Raw genomic sequence first — 23978 nt, 5'->3', positions numbered from 1 at the left:
GAGAGAGAGAGAGAGAGAGAGAGAGAGAGAGAGAGAGAGAGAGAGAGAGAGTGAGTCCTGGCCAGCCCATTTACCCACAGTTCTTTGTGTTCGCCTACTTACAAATGCAAATGGCACGAAGAATAGACCTTGGCCTTCTATATCACATTATCCCTACCGAGTCGTTAAGTATTTGAATTCCAAAGATTCCTTCTATCATTTCATTACGATCTTTCTTCCCTTAACTCTCTCTCTCTCTCAAGTGAGTGAAGATATAAATGTGACAAAGTTAAGTGTTTTAACAACAATATAAACACAATACAAGCCACGCACAACTGATAAAATTCAAGTTAACAGACAGTGATAGTTTTACAAACAGCTGTTTAAAAAAATACAAAGAAATACATAATAGACGACTACCATCCATACATATATGCCACAGCACCTTCCACAATAATAAAACAATCACACACACACACACCAGCATTCACAGATTCTCGTGAAATCCCATGATTGCATCAGTCTGTTCACATCACATCCAAGATATATGTGCAAAACTAATTGGTAAAGTTTCTCTCTCTCTCTATAAATAACTCTTTGGTACGTGTCCGTGTTCTTAAAATGTGTTCAAGGTTACTAAAAAGTTTAGAACACTGTGTATTTAAGGATAAAATAGGCGATAATCTTATGAAAAATATTTAAATAAACAAAACAGCAAGACAAGATTAACCATCGCCAAGTACATCTTCAAAAGAACCATTGCTCCTAGAACGAGAATTTTAACGGAACCGTTTTAGAAAATACCAAAGCCTCAGTTTTCGGACAACACATGAAATGTAAAACATACCAGCTAACAATTAATGAGAAAAACCTCCCTCTCTCTTTCTTGTAAACAGGAGTTGCAATGAGTATGGTCACCGATCATATTTCATAAAATAACCCAAGAATATTTTTTGTATCTTTGGCTAGAGAATGAAGAGGGGATGGAGCCCATTACAGGGTCGGCTAACTTGGTTTCCTTCTTCCGTGTTCGTCATGGCTCCCTTAGACCAACCCTCTCTCTCCTTCTCAAACTCCTCTGCCCTCGGCAATCCTTCTTTTTCACTACTTACCTATTCGCCGATAAGAACACACGACCCCCAATTAACTAGGCCTCTGTTCGCCCTCCTACCTACATTCGACAGAACAGGCAATGATATCAAACTCAAACATTGTCCAAAAGATCTGCAACCCCCCAAAAAACGCCTACAGTAAGATCAATACTAATCACAAGGAATGTTTGTAGTGTTATAATATAATCTTTAAGTTCACTACTGCTCGCCTCACAACCATAACTCTATTAAAAAATGAACAGAACTGCTATTTTGCAAAGCCCAACATACGAAAGTTTGTCCCATTTAGTATGAGATGTACGTTTAAGTGAGGGAGAGCGTGCGTGCGTGCGTAGGTTGGCGCACATATTGCAACACACCCTCCCGGCCTCCCTTCCACAACCCTCACCCATAGCTTCCTTATGGGACAGGCCGCTGCCACGTATATGGTTAAATTCCAAGGTCAACCCTTACTCAATAGCAAGACCAGCCAAACACCAACTTCGACGTCAGGAAGTTATTTCGATAAACAAGTTTGGCAGACGGCAGGAAAGCAATCAAGCACACTCGTCGCGTTGCTAAGTAACACATATTAATATGAATTACGAAGACTCCCAACTCGTACGGTCATCAACTTCTATATTGGCAATAAGAATGCAACGGCGGAAGATGTGGCAACGCTGCTACTGCGCAGTTACATAATATGGTTGAAGCGGCCCAGACAGCCAAGAATATCAAATTCGGGTTTCTAGCCTTCTACTTTAACCTTTTCTGTTTCTTAAAATAAACGCGGATTTTTTGTCCTCCTAACGTGTGTTTTTCTTTTGAGGTTTAACGTTCTGTAGCAGCTGTCTTTCATTAAAATGACTTATAATCATTGGTAAAATCCACCACTCCAGTAACTTACGCTCAACACGACTTCTCGTACATCTGGCACTCAACCTCTTCCATGTTAACCAATCAGCGGTCGCTGTAAACAAAATCACGTGAAATGTTTACTTATCTCCTACATTATTCTGCAATGTTTGCAATTTCATTTCTGTAAATGTCTGCCGAACACGTCATTCTGTTCCCCGACACAACGTTGTTCATTTTTGACCTGGTTGCATGGCCAACTTTCTCAGAAAACCCACTGGCTACCCATGCCGCCATGTTGATTAGAAACAATAAAATGACTGTTAGGATTCGGCGAGAAACTTTCCAGAAGTGAACATCGAACACTTTCTGGCTTAAAATACGATAAACAAATGTTTAGTAGTCTTACCCCTGTGGCAGAAGAACATCGAAACGCTGGGGCCGACCGAATTCGAAGAAAATAATATCACACATCTGCAAAGGCAGCACCCACGACGGACTGACTGCCGCCGACTATAGGCAAGGCCAAATTATATGGCGTGCCAACTCCCATAGTACCGCAGCTACCATAAACATTCGACATTTTCCCCCTACTGATAACTTTAACCTGAAACGCACCGTCTTAATAACACTCGATATTCAACAGCATTCCTGAGCGTCAGTCAAAAATTATTCCATGATCAAAGTACTTTATAAACAAATGGGGACTTACCATAGCCCGGAACTTAGCTTAGCAGATTACTGATAACCAAAAAGCGGCTGCTACGACTACTGCTAAATAAAACTTTTAAAAGTACTGAACAAGAACAGAAAATCGTGCAAACCTACCCACCGATGAAGCAAAACCATCGTTAATGTCTTAGCAATACTACTTGGAACAAAAAATGTGCATGAAATAAAATGGCGTACTCCAAAATCACCGTGGACAAGTCAAATCGAAACGAAATGTACCTAAACTGGAGGAGAGAAAACGAATTACACTTCAAACCTCATGCGGTCATCAATTCACGTCATATCACATCACTTGGCTTCACCGCAAATCGCCCAACCAACACTTCAACTTTCGGCCATTGAAAAATAATTGATTTGACTTTCGGAAGCTAATTTTTTAAATTATTACTGTTAAGACTCGAACACTGACATACGCAACTGCTCACAGGTAGGCCACTGAATGTTCTCTCACCTGGAGAAGGCGTGGGCGGCGAGGGCGTCGAAGGGGTGGAAGGAGATGCAGAGGACGGCGAACTTTGAAGAGTTAATGAATTCAAATGGAGTGACGGCGACGGAAGGCTATTCGTATTTATCGCTTTACTTCCACCTGACCCTAAGGAGTGATGCTGATGGTGAGGGTCTTTCGTCGGGGAAAGCGAGGAGGAGGAGGAGGAGGAGGAGGAGGAGGAAGAGGTGGAGGAGGAGGAAGGGTCACGTCTTTGCTGATGCTCAACTATCACTTGTCTGTGTTGCATTTGCGATGACATTTGTCTCATCTGTTGCTGCTGTGCCGGTGACTGATGCAACTGATGTTGTTGTTGTTGCTGTTGCAGATGTTCGCTTGGGGAACCGCTGCTGTGTTGGAGGTGGGGAAGCTGCTGCTGCTGTTGTTGTTGTTGTTGTTGTTGTTGGGGATCAGGCTGTTGCGAGATCATCTGTTGCCTGATGTGACTGTGAAGGTTGGGGATGGAGGAGAGTGCATGACCACTATATGGAAGCAAATGAGACCTCCAGCGACCGTCCAGGTGGTTGGCACTCTGCTGCATGATGGCCATTATATTTTCCGAAGCACAATTGTCACTCAAAGTTGTTGCCGTCGTTGTGGTAGGACGACGACGAGAAGGAGGAGGGGGGAAAGAACAGGCAGGCACACACAAACACTCAGGAAAGAACCAGGCGATATAAATTCGAGGCGCTCGAGCAAGTCAAAAGGGGCGAGATCCCCCTGAAGGGGCGGCGTGAGCTGCTACGGTTGGTTTATGTGCTGTTGGTGTGGCGCTGCCCGGGACACTGGCCTGCCTCAAACAGCAGAGCTTCCTCCTCCCTCCCTCCCTCCATCCAACCTCCTCCCTCCCACCAACCTCCAACAGTCAGAGTCGGCTCTCTTCTCCACCACTCTCCGCAGCCATCAACCCTAAAGCGCCAACACCACCACCACCACCACCGCCTTCGATATCTCCAACATCGTCAAAAACAACACTTCAGACGAGTGACTGATCCATTTACGGCTACTAAAACTGCCGTCATTACATCTACACTTCACATGAACGAATGTATGACGTCATTCACTTCGCTTTCCGTCAGCTTTTGCAGGCGCGGACGAATATTGCCGAGATACGTAGGCTTATACCGCGGAAAACAGCAAATCCTTCTGAAACCGATACAAGAAGCACGGTGGCCTAATATCAACACGTCTTGAATATTTCAATACACATTTCACAGACACCTTGAATTAAGATTTTGTTTTGAACGTGTAGCAATGCTCAGGACATTTTCAATGGTGGAATAATTTACTGATGTTATCCTTGCCAATATATATATATATATATATATATATATATATATATATATATATATATATATATATATATATATATATATATATATATATATATATATATATATATATATATTCAGAAGATGAACTCTATTCATAAGGAACAAGCCCACAGGGCCATTGACTTGAAATTCAAGCTTCCAAAGAATTTGGTGTTCATTATATAATATATATATATATATATATATATATATATATATATATATATATATATATATATATATATACAGTATATATAGTGAGATAAACATACACAGCAACTGAAATTCAGAAACCATACTGGAAATAACATAGATAAAACAACAAGCGCCTGGGTTTATTTCTAAAGAAAAAAAAAAAAACTTTGATATAACACTTCCGTACATTTTTAAACCTACTTTAGCTCTATTCTAATATCCACCAACGGTGAATGTATTCTGAAACTCGACATAAATCGAAATCAGACTCTCTCTCTCTCTCTCTCTCTCTCTCTCTCTCTCTCTCTCTCTCTCTCTCTCTCTCTCTCTCTCTCTCTCTCGCGGGTTGTACAGTAGAACGGCCCATATGTGGGTCAAAATCGGTCTAATCGGACTACGAAAGGTTCGGTGCCACCAAAACAAAACTATTTATTTGCTACCCTACACAGATATGTTGTTATAATACAATTGTTTTATGAACACCAATAATCTTGCAAAACGAATGTCGCTTTCATGTTAACTGTCATATATACTGATCTAACTAAATAACAGTAACTATATCTGACACAGTCATTACTATACAAAATGGCATCCTACATTTTAATTCAACAAGTTAATTTACTTAGGCACACTGGAGGCAAGGTTTCAATAATTTCTAGCAATGTCTAGGCAGTACTGGAAAACCAACACCTCTTGCAACAATGCAACTTTACTCCTACGACGGTAATCGTTCATGAGAAACAATTAACTGACCCTTTTTCCTCTTGTTATTAACCGCCATATCAACAATACACATTCCTCCCAAGGCCGCACGAAATGCGAGTGCCTCTGGGCAATTCCCTCATTCGTGGCGTGAAATTCCATCTATAAGTACGTCCCAGGTGCGGATTTATACCCTTCCCGTTACAGAGAGAGAGATTTACAGACACAACCATGAATGTTTTCATTAACATCTTTCAATAATTAATAAAAAAAAGTTATATTTTTGCTTGCTGGGCTAAGTCCCGATCACTTTCGGTGAATGTTAGCACCTGTTTACTGTCTATTGTATGTGCGTGTTTGTGCAGCTTTTTGATAACGTTATTTACTAGATGAAAGAATCCAAAGCCTCAACAAATAAGTCATTTTTGAAAGTCGACCATGACCCCGTTTCTCCTTCTACTTCCAAGATTTAATGTCCTACTTGTCAAAAGCGCCGCTAAACTAAGATACTGCCGTAATCACACAAACAAGAAGAAGTAGTCGTGAATTCCTTAGCATGCTTTCGTGAAGAAGTAGTAGAATACTTCTTGCGATGCGTCAATCCAAAACAATTTTTCCACCAGCTCCCAAGCACTTAACGTTGATCGTCTGGCGAACGTGACGCTCTAATCATTAACTCCAAATCTATGCAGATTCCGATACGGGAGACGGAGTAGAAAAAAAATGAGAGAGAGAGAGAAAAAAAAAGGAAAATCCGAGGGCCTATGTAAGCAACAAGACTAACCATAACAAACCTCCCCCGCTCCCCACCCACGTCCGCTTCTATTCCGTAGCAACACCAATGGGCTCTCACCCTTAAAAGGCCCTTATGTAATACCAACATGTGCGTCGACTTGGCTCACACCCTCCCCACCCATTTCTCGCCCCCCCCCCCTCCCCAATTCCCCTCCCTGCCACAGGGCTACGCACACAAGGGGAACCCCTCCACAGCCCCGGTAGGGGAGAGGGACACCCTAGCAAAGAGAGAGAGAGAGCCAAAATCAACCCGTTCGTTCGCACTCCCACCCATCCCCCCATTACTCTGACCCCTCCCACACCCGGCGACCGTTGCATGAATTCCTGCAGTTTCTCCCAGGCGAGATTCTTCTTCTTCTTCTTCTTCTTCTTTGGTTCTAAGGATTTATGTTAGCCTGTCGCCATGTTTACGGGGGTATAATGCATCTTTCCCCAACGTCTGGCCAACGAGCTATGTATTACAATATTGTTCTAGTGGCAAAATCAAGGTCGACTGCCCGCTGAGGGGAGTAGGGAGTAGGGGGTAGGGGGAGAGGGAAAGGAGGGAGGGGAAGTCCAGATGACCTTTCTATGACTAGCAGCGTCCCATCCGGAAGTGAACTGCAACCTCTGATGCTCCGAGACTTTTATCTGTGCGCTCCCTCGTGTTTCCTTCTACCAATTTTATATATATTCTCTCTCTCTCTCTCTCTCTCTCTCTCTCTCTCTCTCTCTCTCTATATATATATATATATATATATATATATATATATATATATATATATATATATATATATATATATATATATATATATATATATATATATATATATATATATATATACATATACATATGATATAAAGGAATTAAATTATGACTCTGGTCTTATGACTTATAAAGCACAAAGGAAAATTTTGGCTTTGCTTCTGGAATCCACGAGGACAAGAAAAGCCTTGACTTGCGAGGGCAGGATGATGAATTTCCGTCTCGGGCAAGACTTGGAACGGTCTAGCTTGACAATTTCCTTCTTCTGACTTGAAACTTAGTTAATGAAAGGAAATCTTCCCTCTCATACACACACACACACACACACACACACACATATATATATATATATATATATATATATATATATATATATATATATATATATATATATATACTATACTATGTATGTGTGTGTGTATATATAATATACATATATGTATATGTATAATTATATATATATATACATATATATCTGTGTTTGCCTGCGCATACTACAACTGCAAAGGTTAAACTGGGTCATAGCTAATTATAATACACTTTAATAATAAAAAAAAATTAATTACAAAGAAAAAAACCTTTACTTTCGGACAGCCAATGTATAAAATACCTCATCTTAATTTAAGCCAAGCAGCGCGAGATGTTTTGGCCTGTTTTGATTGAGATTAGGGGCAGAGAGGGTGGAACGAATTTTCATGCCCATGCCCAAGAAGAGGAGGTCTGAGGGGGCCTTGAAGAAAGATTCCCCCAAAGGGAACAGGGCGTGGATGGGAGCGGGCTGGGCTGTATTATATCTCTACCCAGGAACTCGGGTCAAGGTTCATTGGACTTTTATTGGCCAGGCATGAGTTTCACTCGAGAGGTATTTCAGCAGCTACAGCTTCTCGAAAATGTGCAGTTTTCAAAAGGGCAGTCTCAGTCTCTCTCTCTCTCTCTCTCTCTCTCTCTCTCTCTCTCTCTCTCTCTGTGTGTGTGCATGTGTCAAGGCGTGAAACCGCTTACAGAGGGCCAGATATCACTGTCACGGACGGAAAAATTAAATTAAATCATAATACATAATGCCGGCAACAAGCGAACCTTACGTAGGATCGACCACTAATCTGAAATTATTGGTCGAACTTTCATTCATATATATATATATATATATATATATATATATATATATATATATATATATATATATATATATATATATATATATATAATTTTGGCCAAGGCAAAGCGCTGGGGGCTATGAGGCCTGTCAAAGCCGACAGGGAAATTGAGGGTAAGGAAGGTATTAAAGGTGTAATATAAGAAAACCTAGATTGCACTGTAAAACGATCGTCAGGTGAGAGTGGAAACTCAGACAGAAGAAGAATATGAACGGAGGTACAGTAAAAGGAATGAAGGGATGATGCAAAGAACATGGAAATTCACTGTAAGGAAATACTTACCTACAAAAGCTACCAAAAGGAATCCGAAAGAGTATAACCAGTAAACAATGCCTTGAGAAAGCCATAAATTCCCTTGTAAAATGTTTTGGTACATGATGAGGCTTACTACTTAAATAAATACACATTTCCATCGAAATTCGTAAACCATGTGTTCAACGTTAATAAGATTCAAGATGCTGGAAAGACGGGGAAATTCCCCAATTTCAGGACCGCAATGTAAAATGAAAGTAAAGTTTACCTTCGATTTTTCTGATATTATTATTATTATTATTATTATTATTATTATTATTATTATTATTATTATTATTCGAAGATGAAACCTATTCATATGGAACAAGCCAACCACAGGGGCCACTGACTTGAAATTCAAGCTTCCAAAGAACATTATGGTGTCCACTAGGAAGAAGTAGAAGGCGGTAAAGAGAAATACAGAAGGATCTCACTTATTAAAAATGAAAAAAGTAATGAATAAAATATAAAACTGCATTGAAAAACGAACGCATTATACAGCATATCCCTCACATGCACGCAGCCTCAAACATACAGAACTGAGATTTCCAGATAACGAAGGCCACGGCAAAAAGGCTGCAGCAGTGGTCCTAAGCAGGACCCACTCTGAGTGGGTCCTGGTCCTAAGGTGGTCACCTTTCGACGGTGCGCAAATGAATAGGGCCACAGCGCAGAGCTTCGTTTTATCAAGCTCGCCCGGACTGAAAAGTCTGGATGTGAAATGAATGACCCTTTCCCCAACAAACGCCAACTTACAGTAATACAACATACATAAGGAGTGATTATAAATGCACATTTGCTAATCAGTTCACAATCTAAGTTTGTGTAATAAACCAGTAAAAAATGCGCTGAAGCTTCTTCGGCGCAGTCGAGTTTTCTGTACAGCGTATAACCAAGGACGCCGAAAATAAATCTATCTGTACAGCGTATAACCAAGGATGCCGAAAATAAATCTATCTTTTAGTGGTCTCGGTATAATGCTGTATGAGCCGCGGCCCATGCAATTTAACCGCAGCCCGGTGGTGGCCTATTCTATATACAGTAGTTGCCAGAAGCACGATTATGGCTAAATTTAACATTAAATAAAATAAAAACTACTGAGGCTAAAGGGCTGCAATTTGGTTTGTTTGATGATCGGAGGGTGGATGATCAACATACCAATCTGCAGCCCTCTAGCCTCAGTAGTTTTTAAGATTTGAGGTCGGACAGGAAGAGGTCAGACGGACAAAGCCGGCACAATAGTTGTCTTTTACAGAAAACTAAAATCCACAATTATATAGCAAACCGATGAGGAGCACTGTTCAGGTGCTCGAAAGTATTTGATTCTTTCTTTTACAATGTAATACAGTTTACTATATATCTATGGATTTTTATTACACAAACAATGCACCTCTGATACTATATACACTAGGTCGTTTTTGAATGGGTCACCTGGACCTTCAAGGGTGTCTAAGTACTGCCTTGATTTACCCAAGAGATCATAAACTTCTTGCTAGTGGCTCCGGGTTTGGAAAGCTCGAATCCTGTCATTACTATTATTCTATTATTCAGAAGGTGAGTCCTATTCATGTGGAACAAGCCCAACGCAGGGGCCATTGACTTGAAATTCAAGCTTCCATGGAATATGGTGTTCATTCGGAAAAAGTTAGTGGAAGTAAGGGGAAATACAGAAAGAAGAGGTACCACTTCTTAAAAAAAATATATAAATAGATAAATAGATAAAAATGTATCAAAATGCAAGAAGAATAGTATTAGGGTAGTACTGCATTGCATCCTCGCTTGAACTTCTGAAGTAGTTCCAATTGCACGACATCATCTTCAGGGAGGCTGTTCCACAGCTTTTCACGGCGTTTTTCCTCCAGTATTATCTCATTGTGACGTCGAGAGAGACGAAGATAATCTTACATGACCCAAAGATGCCAAACTCCAAGTTATTATTAGCCTTTTAATTGACTGATGACGCCAAATGCAAAGTACTTGGAGGACGGCAGAGTGAGTGAGTGAGTAATGTCACTCTGTTCAGGCACGGGAAGGAACCAATAACTTATTCGGGAGCATGTGGTCTTATTTACAAGATGCCCTTCTGTCAGGACCTTTACATCATCAAAGCCCGCCACCCCCATTTTTTTTTTTTTTTTAGCTTATCTACTTTTGCTGAACACAGACATTTAAACAAAAAGAGGAGATGGGGGGGGGAGTGTGTGGAAGGAGAAAGAGGAAGGGGGGGGGAGGTAAAGGAACCCCACCACAGCCAAGTCCGTGCTCTGATAATAGACTTGAACTACTGGACAACGTTCAACAATGTGCTTCGTAGCGACCGTTTGCACCTCCTAGATGAAAACTTCTTACCCTCCAATTGCAAGAAGGGGGAGCCTGTAGTAACAATTGGACGTGGTTACACTAACTGGAGACGAAGACGCCCACCTGCGTGACATCCGCTCCTCAACGCATGTGTATCAAGGAGGCGTATATACACAAGGACCCAGAGGTATAAAAGTGCGATGCAACTCCTGAATTTTTCAACACGTTTTGATTATGCTAGATTGCGATCTTCAGAATAACTGAGTGTTTTAATAATTCACTTACACTTTTATCTATTTGTTTATTAATTTGTTCAATTATATTTTTCTTTTTTAATAAGTGGTCTCTTCTTTCTGTATTTCCTATTACCTTCTGTTACTTCTTGTTAATGAACACTATATATTCTTTGGAAGCTTGCATTTCAAGTCAATGGCCCCTGTGGTGGGCTTGTTCCATATGAATAGGGGTTCTTCATCTTCTGAATAATAATAATAATAATAATAATAATAATAATAATAATAATAATAATAATAATAATAATAATAATATTAATACCCCATAATATCGACATCAAACTTTACCCTCCTAATAACTTATTAGAAAAATCCACCGTCACATCTGTATCAAACTCAAAAGGTACAGGTTCGAGCCATAGCCGACGCAGAGGCGGTTACACCTTTGGGTGTAGGTTATTCCCACGGTAAAGTGAATTCGATAATAAAGGCTATTTGTGGCTTACTACTTATTTGAGAGTACGAGAAGTCACATATAAATTAGTGACAGACATCGTTAATATATATATATATATATATATATATATATATATATATATATATATATATATATATATATATATATATATATATATATATATATATGCTTGAGGAGAGAGACAGTTTGGTCTCTGAAATATAGCCTTTATTTTCCACATTTTGGCGTTTTTATGGGCTCCTTAAATTTGATATATCTATCTATCTATCTATCTATCTATCTATCCATATATATATATATATATATATATATATATATATATATATATATATATATATATATATATATATATATATATATATATATATATATATATATATATATATATATATATATATATATTGTGTATATCTGTATGTGTACATTCCCGAATACACACATGAACTATATCTAAACGTCTCTGAGTTCCTTTTCATAAGCGCAACCTAGGCACTTATGTGAATCATTTCGCTTGAAGCTCTTCTCATCTGAATTTCCCACTTTCCAAGGTCACTTCCTCTGATCTCTTCTATCTGTGGTGAGACATGAGCATGCAGGCCATGATTAAACTGTCCTCAATATCACAAGATTTTACCTGCTACCATATTTATTACCTTCGGGATACCTACCTACAGTATAAGTTTCTCTTACGTCACTACTACCCTAAAGCAATGCTCCTTGTATTTTAATGATTTACTTACATTTTTCTTATCTATTTACTTATTAGTTTATTTTTCCTTTTCTAATAACTTATCTCTTCTTTCGGATTTTCCTATTGCCATCTGTTGCTTCTTTCAAATGAACACCATAATATTCTTTGGAAGCTTGAATTTCAAGTCAGTGGCCCCTGTGGTGGGTTTTTCCGATATGAATAGGATTCATCTTCTGAATAATAATAATAATAATAATAATAATAATAATAATAATAATAATAATAATAATTTTTGGAAGCTTGAACTTCAAGTCAATGGCCCCTGTGGTGGGCTTGTTCCATGTGAATAGGGTTCATCGTTTGAATATATTAATAATAATAATCTTTATAACTTATATGCTCACTTCATTCTTGTTATTTATTTTTTCACACCACTCCGTTCATTCTGTAGAACACAGGCAGAGGATTTACAAGGTTAACTGGCGAGAGAACTGAGCAACAACTTTATAGAAAAAAGGGATAAACAGAAACCACCGTCAAGCGAATGCTGTTGCGCTTCACCCGCAACAACAAACTGTTAACTGGTCATTTTTAAGAAACAACGCGGCTGATGCAAATGAACTGGAAAAAAAAATTCAATATAAAGCTTTCCTTAAAAGTCCGTCCAAATTATGGACGAAAGGAAGTGAAAATACTGCAGACTTCGACCTTTCGTTTTCAAGACGTCTTCAATTCCGAAGACACCTACGGACAAGAAGGACCTTAAAAATACATCAAAGGATCACTGGCATAGGACGGGAATATAACATTTAGGATATTTCACAGACAATTTAAAATATACGATTTGCAGATCAATGGTTGTTTTATAATTCAGGAAATTTAATAAAAAAAAAAATTATGGATTTAAAAAGAATTTTTTGTACTCAGATTCCAAAGACAAAGGCAACAGTAATTCCATGATCAATGGAACGGAATGGTAAATAAAATTTAGGTCAATGGCCAAGTACTGGGCCCTATGAGGTCATTCAACGCTGATATGTCCATATATCTGTTAGGAGAGGGTTGAGGAAAGTGAAAAGGAAGAGAATATGAACGGTGGTACAGTCAAAGAAATGAAAGGGGTTGCAGCGATGGGCCGAAGGGACGCCGCAAAGCAACTTGAGTAATTGCCTACGGTGCACCGAGTGAGGTGCACTGACGGCACTACCCTTCTAAGGGGAAACAAACCTATTATTCCAGTAAACAACTATATATATATATATATATATATATATATATATATATATATATATATATATATATATATATATATAATAACCTATTTAATAGCATTCTGACAAAAAAATCATGAAAATCTCCCTAACTGCTCTTTTTAAGAAACGGCCTCAAGGTCAGATAGTTAACGAAATCAGCTTCAAGTTATACGAGTTTGCAACAAACTTTTCCGACAGACAGTTATGCAATCTGCCAAGACCGAGAGAGAGAGAGAGAGAGAGAGAGAGAGAGAGAGAGAGAGAGAGAGAGAGAGAGAGAGAGAGAGAGAGAGAGAGAGTACTGTTATTTGGTGTTTTCATTAACAGGGAGTAACTTTCATCAAACAGTTAAACAGTACACAGCCAATGCACTGTAACTGATACAGGCTACACGTTCAAGCTAATTAAATACACGAATATTTACAGGTAATGTGCTGATATGATAAATGTACCACGAAATCGCAAAATTACATAAATATTGCCGTCATTTTAACAAAACACATAAACAGATTATGTATCTTTACATAGATATATAGCTTGTATCTATCTATCTATCTATCTATCTATCTATATATACATACACACAAACATATACATGAATCAAAAGCATTACGAAACACGAGTGATGACAATTTTTATTTCATTGTTGACAAGGTTAAAAACAAGTAAAGAATGCGCCGAAGTTTCTTCGGCGCAATGGAGTTTTCTGTACAGCCGCTATAGCATATAATCAAGGCCACAGAAAATAGATCTACCTCTCGGTGGTCTCGGTATAATGCTGTATGAGCCGCGGCCCATGAAAATTTAAAAACTGCTCGGTGGTGGCCTATCCTATCTCGTTGACAGAAGCACGATTATGGCTAACTTTAACCTTAAATAAAATAAATACTACTGAAGATAGATGGCTGCAATTTGGTATGTTTGATGATTGGGGGGTGGATGATCAACATACCAATCTGCAGCCCTCTAGCCTCAGTAGTTTTTAAGATCTGGGGGCGGACAGAAAAGTGCGGACGGACAGATAAAGCCGGCACAATAGTTTTCTTTTGCAGAAAACTAAAATCGGACATGTCAGCTGTCCTCTTGGGCACCTGGTTTTCCAGTCTTCCCGGAGACTTCGAACCTTGAAAGGACACGAAGACTTTGGCACTTGTTACACTGGACTCAAAAGTATGGCACCCTATGGGCCATCACTGACCTTTGACAACGGTCATTTGCTTGGGGACGCACTGACCGTTCAATTACGTAATATGAGAAGTTGGCGTTAAAATGACTGTGGTCAACCGAATACATATGCAACGCATTACTACCCTAATGCTATACTCCTTGCATTTTAATACATTTCTGTCTATTTATTGATTTATTAATTTATTTTTTTTTCTTTTTAATAACTGAGATCTCTTCTTTCTGTAATGCCCTTTACCTTGTCTTACTTATTAATGAACACCATAATGTTCTTTGGAAGTTTGAATTTCAAGTCAATGGCCCCTATGGTGGGCTTGTTCCATATGAATAGCGTTCATCTTCTGAATAATAATAATAATAATAATAATAATAATAATAATGCACTAGAAGAAGAGAATCTTGATCTTTTTCTCGCGTGATTGAAATCACACGTTTCACAGCAATCTCGGGAGTAGACGTTAACTCAAACCGTACCAGAAAATAAACTCATTGTCGAACCTTGACGTTGTCCCTTGAAAATCCTGGAGGTTTGATTTTCATTGGCCCTGTCCATCAACCTCCAAAATCTGTCAGCATTTCATTACCACTACTCTGTTTACCACAGCCGCCACCGCAAAGACGAATCTGGAACAGTCATCGATTACCAGTGTCTGACCTTTGAAACGACACGTAGTTCTGTGAACAATCTGCGACGGTGTCGGTACTCTCTACACAGGAATGGAATATAGAGTTTAGGCCAAAGATCAAACACTGGGACCCTATGGGATCATTCAGCGCTGGAAAGGAAATTGAGAGTAGGTAGGTTTGAAAGGTGTAACAGCAGGAAAACCTCGCAGTTGCACTATGCAATAATTCTTAGGAGAGGGTGGATAGTAAGATGGAAGAAAGATAATATGAATGGGGGCACAGTAAAAGGAATGAAAGAAGTTACAGCTACGGGCCGAACGGAAGCTGCAAAGAACCTTTAGTAATACCTACAGTGCACCCCGTGAGGTGCACTGACGGCACTACGCTAGTGCTAGGTCCATCTCTGAGACAGGATTTTTTTTCCCGTGAATCCAGCATATCCACCAACTTCCAAGGTCCTTCGTATGTTCATAAACTTAAGAACCAGTTGCCACAACTTATGTGCCCGTAACAAACCCCAGGAAAGGTGGCCATGGGGGAATTCCAACTTCGAAGGATGCCCGAGGCATCACTTTCAAAGACACATGAAATCCAACAGTGCTGCTAGTTTCTCAAGCCCAATCATCACCAACATCAGAGGGCCTCTCTAAAAAATTCCACCACCCAAGTCTTTCCCTTATCTTAGCTTCCACGAATCTCCACTCACCTCCAGCCTCAACTCTGGCGGGTCTCGCCCAAGTATATTTGGAACTGGAACTGGGATATGGAATTTAGGCCAAAAGCCAAGCGCTGGGACCTATTACCCTTCGTATGTGCTTTCAGCCAATCTGATTCCCAAATCTTATTCAGCTTCCCCACTATTTGATTTTTTTTTTTTTTATTCTTTCATTAGATTCCAACTCGAGAAAACCTACAATGGATATCACTGTTCCACGTTACTTTAAAGGTCAACCTCAGTAATCCATTATGGATGCAAACTCTGTCCTCAATACTTCTGCTTTCCTTGGATTTATCTTCCGTTTCATCTCCACTAGATATATGACGCATTCTACTCACCAAGCTTTATATAAAACAGCATCATCTGCATATTATGAGTCTGCTTAGTTTCAACAATTATTTCAATCAAAACCTTTTTCATCTCCAACTATTTTCTTCACAACAATCCATAAGAAGGGCAAACAGCGAAGGCGACATAACAGTACCCTGTAGCATCCCACTATCTACTGCATATTCACTAGACCAAACCATCAAGCAATTTTGTTTTGAAGTTTTGAGCGTCAAGGTCTCTCAATATGAGTGTGATGAAGCGCAATAATGCAGAAAACGTATGAGTTGTGGCTCTTTAAATGGAGCCTTGCAACTGCGTTAATTTGAGAGAGAGAGAGAGAGAGAGAGAGAGAGAGAGAGAGAGAGAGAGAGAGAGAGAGAGAGAGTTTTGGCCAGGATTTCAAAGCATAAAGGAGCAGTGGTTATTGCCAATGATAACCTAGGCTGCTCCGCAGCGCACAGTCCAAGGCTCATGACCTGGGAAAACATGGAGGGAGACGGGGTCTCAAAATACAGCTTTTCACTCCGAACAAGTCTCAGAGCAATTGACCCATTAATTAAAACCCGGTTTTCGAGGATTAAAACTGATCATAACAGAGACTATCCTATTAATGAAATTGCAGAGACCATCCTATTACTTAGACCAAACCCACGAAGAGAGATTCTGAACTAGTACTAGCTGTACTAACTAGTACTACTAGTACTAACTGTGTCGAATGTGCTTTTCTGAAGGCATCCTCTGCAGCAGGAGGAAGCAGAAGCAGCAGCACCAGCCTGCAGCTGCAGCACTGCATCAGCGGTCAGCCAATGTGAACCGGGGCTCTTTACCCGATTCCAACCTCTCCGAAATAACACTGAAGGGGGGGGGGAGAGGAAGAGGGGGGAGGAAAGATGGTGGGAGTGACGGTTTCTCCAACACCACGAAAGCCCACCCCAATGCGTTTCTACACATTGCAAGCCGATGACAAAAGCTAATCTGAGCATGACGCCAAAAAACCATAAAAAAATGACAATTGCTCCGGCGGTACCGAGAAGGAATCGCCGGATAACTGGTAGAAAAACTTCGAAAAGTAGATATGACGGCGCCGAAGGCGATGTGGCAAAATGGCACCGCAGAAGAGGAGGAGGAGGAGGAGGTGGAGGTGGAGGTGGAGGAGGAGAGAAGCAATGGGGTGAAAAAGTGCTGAGTCAGGATAGGGTTGACTCTATGACTCTTATAGGCAGCTACTGATAGCCGACAGCTCTGCCTCACACTACACCGTCAACAACGCCCACACACACCATCACTACTAACACTACTATTTGCTATGGAACGATTCCACGATTCCTACGGGTCGTCAGCACTTTCCTCGAGTTAATTACGTCCCATAGGCCTAAAAAAATGACGCTCTTCGAGTATGTCACGAAATTTACCAAGTATAACCAAGTTAAACAGCATTCACATTCTCTCCCTAAAGCTGAAATGCAACCAGGTCGTCGAAATCATTCGACCTTCGCTAATTTAACAAAGCATGTCGATAAATCAAGTACCCAGCCTCTGCTAATTCCCTCCACTTCATGATTCCACCTTACGAAGTCAAGTCCCGGGAAAACCGAGGTTAGATACATAGAACCCCCCTCCCCCCACCCGTCCCTTTCCATCAACATTCGGCTCGGTCCCAAAATAAACCGACCAAATGCATAATATGCCTAAGAGAAAAGATTTAGTAAATCCCAGACAAGAGAAGAAAGGAGGAAGCCTTGGTCCCCTAGACGAGTCTGCTCCTGCTGCTGCGAGAAGAGGACGAAAGGGGGCTCCCCTATCCCTCCACCACTCCCGAGCCAGAGGTGGCGATGGCGGGGGCCATAGTACTACGATAGCAACGGAGAGAGAGAGAGAGAGAGACCACGGACCGGTCAACTCACTACGGCGCAAAACGTCACTGAATGCTATAATTTGTAATTCATCAGAGGATCGAAATATGTGTTAATAATGGTATTTTTGGTGTGTCTGATGAGTGCAAAGGCTCACCACACAACCAATGGTTGTGTGTGAGTCTGTGCAAGTGGGTTTTTGTATATGGTGCTGAGAACTACTGTAGGGTGTGGTTTATCCGGGAAGAGGGGAGTCGGCCTTGGCTGCGACCATACACCAACAGCCATACTTCAAACAAAAACATCTCTACCTCGCAGGCTCCTTACAAATTCCGCCATGTTAACAAAATGTCGAAAAATGGCTGGTCAACTGCAAAACCACATGTGTGAGAGCCAAAATGTCAAAGTTTAGTTCACTGCAAAAGCACATTGTCCAAACAGCTTCCTTCCAAATGTTTAATTCACTGCAAAAGCACATTCGTGAGAACCGTAATGTCAAAATAACTTCTCACTGACTCTTCAAGATACCAATTAGGAGATGTTCACTAGACTCAAAGAACATTCGTCTATTAGAATAATTCGAATGATAAAGGGCATGTGTGTGTGTGTGTGTGTGTGTGTGTGTGTGTGTGTGTGTGTGTGTGTGTGTGTGTGTGTGTGTGTGTGAGAGAGAGAGAGAGAGAGAGAGAGAGAGAGAGAGAGAGAGAGAGAGAGAGAGAGAGAGAGCAATTCAACGTTTTACCATAAACCACAAACAGGATATGAACTTCCCCTTAGCGACTTCCCCAAAGTTCCTCAAATATCACCGAATTCCTTTTGACGCTCGTTTTCTCACAGCTAGCGCTGGGCTGTAATAATTGTCCTCCCGTTTCCTGGATTCGACGACGCGGACAAGACACGACAGATCTGTCGGTCAAACACGACGACGCGGACAAGACACAACAGATATGTCAATCGAACGTGACGACCAATAATAATAACTGAATTATTATCATGTTACTTCTTATAACTATATATATAAAAAAAGTGTGTATAGCGTGAATTGAAACCTCTATATTTGTTTCCATAATGTAGGTACGGCGCCTTTTTGAAAAGGTCAAAGTTCTCATTCCTCTTCCCAAAACCAAAATATGTATTCAAGAGAATAAATAACTATGGAAACAAGACAAAGGGCTCTTAATAAAATAAAAAGCAAAAATTAAAACTGACGACATACTTTATTAAGTGTATAATCATCACAATTAGCTGTCAAAAATTAAATGAATACATGAATACCCCGACCTATAAATCCAGATAAGGAATGTACAATATTATTATTATTATTATTATTATTATTATTATTATTATTATTATTATTATTATTATTATTACTGAGAACGTGAAAACCTATAAGGAACAAGCCCACCAAGGGGGCCAGACTTGAAATTCAAGCTTCTAAAGAATATGGTGTTCATTAGAAAGAAGTAACAGAAGGCAATGGGAAATACAGAAAGAAGAGATCATTTATTGAAGAATAAAAATGCATTAACAAATTTAAAAAACAAACAGATGAAAATGTAAGTAATCAGCTACAAGAAATAGTACCACAAACACTCTTATCAATTAGGTATTACATCAGTGAACCACTTTTCTCACCGTAAACCAAGAGAGAGTTCCTGAGAAGTGTTCTTGTAGTGGTCAAAATAGAACACATTAAAATTTGTCAAAAACCCCTCCACCTGCACACTTAAAGCATTTGCAAAAGTGACATTTAAAACTTTGCTGTTTAGTGAATGCTTATTCCTGAATAAAAAAAAATATTTTGGGGGGGGGATTGTAACATTAAAATGGAGCAGAAAAATTTTTTTTTTCTGGTGTAAATCCATCATGGTAAGAAAAGTTGGAGAGAAATGAAAGCCCAAAATAAAACATAAACACACAAGAAAGATATGCAATTTGCAAAACCATGTCCACTACATAGATCACAGCAGTATAAAGTTTATGAAATTAAAATCAGTACTCTGATGAAACATAATAGAGCAGAATATAGAATTCAGGCCAAGGGCCAAGCACTGGGACCTATGAGGTCATCCAGCACTGAAACGGAAATTGACAGTAAAAATGTCTGAAAGGTGTCAAAGGAAGAAAACCTCGCAGTTGCACTAAGAAACAATTTTTAGGAGAGGGTGGGAAGTAAGATGGAAGAAAGAGTACATGAACGGAGGTACAGTAAAAGGAATGAAAGGGGCTGCAGCTACGGGCCTACAGTGCACCGCATGAGATGCGCTGACGGCACTAACTGCCTACGGGGCACTCTGAAGCAGTCTACTACATTCTACAACTTGCCAAGGAACCCGGAATCTTCCTTGGAGGACAACAGAGGAGGCTTCCAGGTCTGTGCTTTTGCACAAGCATCGTGATATACTTTAGAAATTTCTGTGACAAAAAACAAATTGCACGAGAAAATAAGTTAAACAATAACAAGACTACTCTGAAGGGAATCAATTCCAGAATCTAATAATAGCCAGGACTGAGTATGGAAAAGTGATATAATCTTTCTCTTCTTTATTTTTCTTATCCAGCAGCTTTGTAAAATGGAAATTCACAAAATTACAGCAGTGAAAGCCTTCATAATAGAACACTACAATACGGACGTTCCTATTGCCTCATTAATTAGCATAAGCTTGTCGAATACACATCCACAAATTGCAATCTGTCACCTGTTAAATGCTGAGTGAGCTATAATCTACGAAAATAGGACATCACGACTACAAGTGAAAAAATCAGTATAATACAAAGGATAGACTTCGTCTAATGTGCCCACTGCCATTACGTCACAGGACGGGTGGTGAATTCTGAGTTGAAGAACGCCAGGGTACGGCCTTCAAGAGCCAAAACAACGACGGAGGCACGAATGAAAATGGCGACCTTGCTCCTTGCTGGCTCATCCCATAGGTTCTCGTTTTGCGAGATTCCCTTCACCCCCAAAAAACCGTCAAAGTGGACCAAAATCAACATTTCTTGATCGATCCTCGCCGCCACGCCCTACCACAACGGTCGGGAAGAAGTTGCGTGTCCAGCCTTCTCCAAGGGCGGTCACATAAAAAGGGGAGGCGCTGGGCAGGATTCTCCTTCGGGAGTCGGCTATCAATAGATGCATTCGTCTCACAACATGAAGGAAAACGGAACGCTAAAAACGGCCGGTAGTTACCCTTGCGATCGAGCGTTGCATTGCCACCATCAACCTTCACAATTATCTATAGGCTCTACAGAACTATTCAGAAAAAAATGAGATTATGTAGTTTTTACATCGCAGTGAACTTTTGCAAAATTCTGCTCACACGAAAATGGAAAAAGTGGAAATTAGCTGAAATGAAGTAATATTCCAATAGCAGTGAACTTTGGCAAAATTTAGCTCTCACGAAAATGGAAAAAGTGGAAATTAGCTGAAATGATGTAATATTCCAATAGCAGTGAACTTTGGCAAAATTTAGCTCTCACGAAAATGGAAAAAGTGGAGATTGGCTGACTGACTGACGAAGATGGGATTGGATTCTGCCAAGAATCTATTAAGAGTCTATTATACAGATTCAAATATTTCACGTCAGATATCAGCTAGAAGTTAATGAAAGCTCTAAACCATTCCTCAGGGTTAACAAAGTTCTTAAGATTCATTTTAAACAGATACCAGGCAGTTCTCTGGTCTTGTCGACAACTGCAAGTTAAAAAATTTTATTTACTTATTTATTTATTAATTTATTAATTTATCTGTTTTTCAAATAGCTGGCCACAGCTTTCTACATTTCCCATTGCCTTCTGTTAATTCTTTCGAATGAACACAATAACATTCTTTGGAGGCTTGAATTTCAAATCAGTGGCCCCTTTGGTGGGCTTATTCCATATGAATAGGGTTCATCTTCTGAATAATAATAATAATAATAATAATAATAATAATAATAATAATAATAATAATAATAATAATAATAATAATAATAATAATAAAGCTTCGAATCGCTGAGAAAACGTAGGCGAGACCAAGAGGCCGAGACAAGGACCAGTCAAATTTAAAGCTAGCCTATTTACTCCAAAAGTCTTTCAACAGAGGCTGAGGAAAAAGGAAAGTGTCACTTATTTGCGGAGCCCATGATTCGAGTTTCACTTCCTGCACTATACCTCTCACACGCAAGGCAAACAAGGATCTTGGTGCCATGGTGCCACTGAGTCAGACCTCTCCCCCCGCCCCCAACACCTCTCCCCGCCCGCCTTCACTTTAATTCAGGTTTTTCCTTTTTAAACACGGAGATGCATGTGTAGGTATCAATGAAATCTCAATAAATTAGATGCAAGGTATGCCATCATGCTAAATTCTCCACGAGCACCAAGCACAGTAGTGTGTGTGTGTGTATATATATATAATATATATATATATATATATATATATATATATATATATATATATATATATATATATATATATATATATATATATATATATATAAAGACAAAGTCCACGAAGGAAAGAGAAAAATGGAGTGCTGCAAGGCCTTTACTTTGAATCTGCTAAGTAAAGGACTATGAGTCGAAAGGCCTTGCAGCACTCCATTGTTTCTCTTTCCTTCGTGGATTTTGTCTTTACTTATATATTCATCGCGTTCCATATTTTCGTGATTCAGTTACACATACATACATACACATATATATACACATATATACACACGAGAGAGAGAGAGAGAGAGAGAGAGAGAGAGAGAGAGAGAGAGAGAGAGAGAGAGAGAGAGAGAGAGAGCGAGCCGTTAATATAGCGATCACCATTTTAACACCCTTCAAATTCCTGATCTTCTACAGGATTCATCAAAACCTCTTTGTCTGCACAGTCCTCTGTTATTATTATTATTATTATTATTATTATTATTATTATTACTCAGAAGATGAACCCTATTCATATGGAACAAGCCCACCAAAGGGGCCACTGACTGGAAATTCAAGCTTCCAAAAGAATGCGGTGTTCATTTGAAAGGAGCAACAGACGGTAACTGGGCATACAGAAGACGAGATGAGTTATTATAGAAGAAAAATAAATAAACAATAAATAAATATATAGATAATAAAGTAAGCAAATGATTAAAACACATGGAGAATTGCTTTAGGGCAGTAGTGCAATGCATCGTCTCTCTCTCTCTCTCTCTCTCTCTCTCTCTCTCTCTCTCTCTCTCTCTCTCTCTCTCTCTCTCTCTCTCTCTCTCTCTCTCTCATTTCTACGACACAAACACACCTATCGACAAGTCTCGAAAGAGAGGATGCTATGGCAGTCCGGAAAAAACATTTTTCACTTATCTTAGAAGCCCCATATACTCGTTGGTAGATAGTGCAGAGAAACCATAAAGAAACCATATCCTGTTGAAGTACGTAGGTTCTCGATCTCCCCTATGTTCTTACTTTTTTTTTAGTCTTCTCACACAGAAACCTCCAAAAATTAAGTTTGAATTAAAACTCTGACAATAATGCTATGAACGTAATGCAAAGTATTTAATTAGGTATTTATTTAGGTCATAGGAAGTCCCCACTGTACATCAAATAAGGACTTGAAAATTAAGGAGCTTTGCTACAAAAATTGAATGGAACAGAATACAGAATTTAAGCCAAAGGCTAAGCAAGCGCTTGGACCTATGAGGTCACTCAGCGCTGAATGGGGAAATTGAGATTGCATAGGTTTAAAAGGTGTAACAGGAGGAAAACCTCGCAGTTGCGCTATGAAACAATTGTCAGGAGACGGTGCATAGTAAGATGGAAGGAAGAGAATAAGGACGGAGGCTAGCTGCAAAAAGGTATGCCGTAAAATCAGCAACTAGATGTTCGAGAAAATGACAGAAAAATAGTTGAAGCTATTGGGATGATGTGTTTGTGCAGTTACTAATGTCATAAAGTTGATGGTACCTAGTTTCGGTCCAAGGACTAGCGTAGGTGAAAATATGGATCAGTGTTTTGAGGTGGTTC

General features: G+C 39.6%; 1 protein-coding gene across 12 annotated transcripts in view; it reads right to left on the bottom strand.

Annotated features, from left to right (window-relative positions):
* Positions 1-23978, bottom strand: part of LOC136825812 (hepatic leukemia factor-like) — a 177562-nt gene that overhangs the window by 37694 nt on the left and 115890 nt on the right. For 5 of the 12 annotated variants that reach the window (XM_067082745.1, XM_067082743.1, XM_067082750.1 and 2 more), the window contains exon 1: positions 3109-3928. The exons of 2 other annotated variants lie outside the window; for them this stretch is intronic. In XM_067082745.1, the coding sequence (XP_066938846.1) occupies positions 3109-3691 (583 nt within the window). In that variant the 5' untranslated portion in view covers positions 3692-3928. Of the gene's footprint in view, positions 1-3108; positions 3929-23978 lie in introns of those variants that run through there. 5 more of the 12 variants (XM_067082748.1, XM_067082744.1, XM_067082747.1 and 2 more) reach the window with 3 other exon arrangements.

The sequence above is a fragment of the Macrobrachium rosenbergii genome, chromosome 39 (assembly GCF_040412425.1).
Source record: "Macrobrachium rosenbergii isolate ZJJX-2024 chromosome 39, ASM4041242v1, whole genome shotgun sequence".
NCBI classification, from domain to species: domain Eukaryota; kingdom Metazoa; phylum Arthropoda; class Malacostraca; order Decapoda; family Palaemonidae; genus Macrobrachium; species Macrobrachium rosenbergii.
The sequence above is the reverse complement of the archived record's forward strand: the minus strand, read 5'-3'. Positions and strand labels throughout refer to the sequence as shown.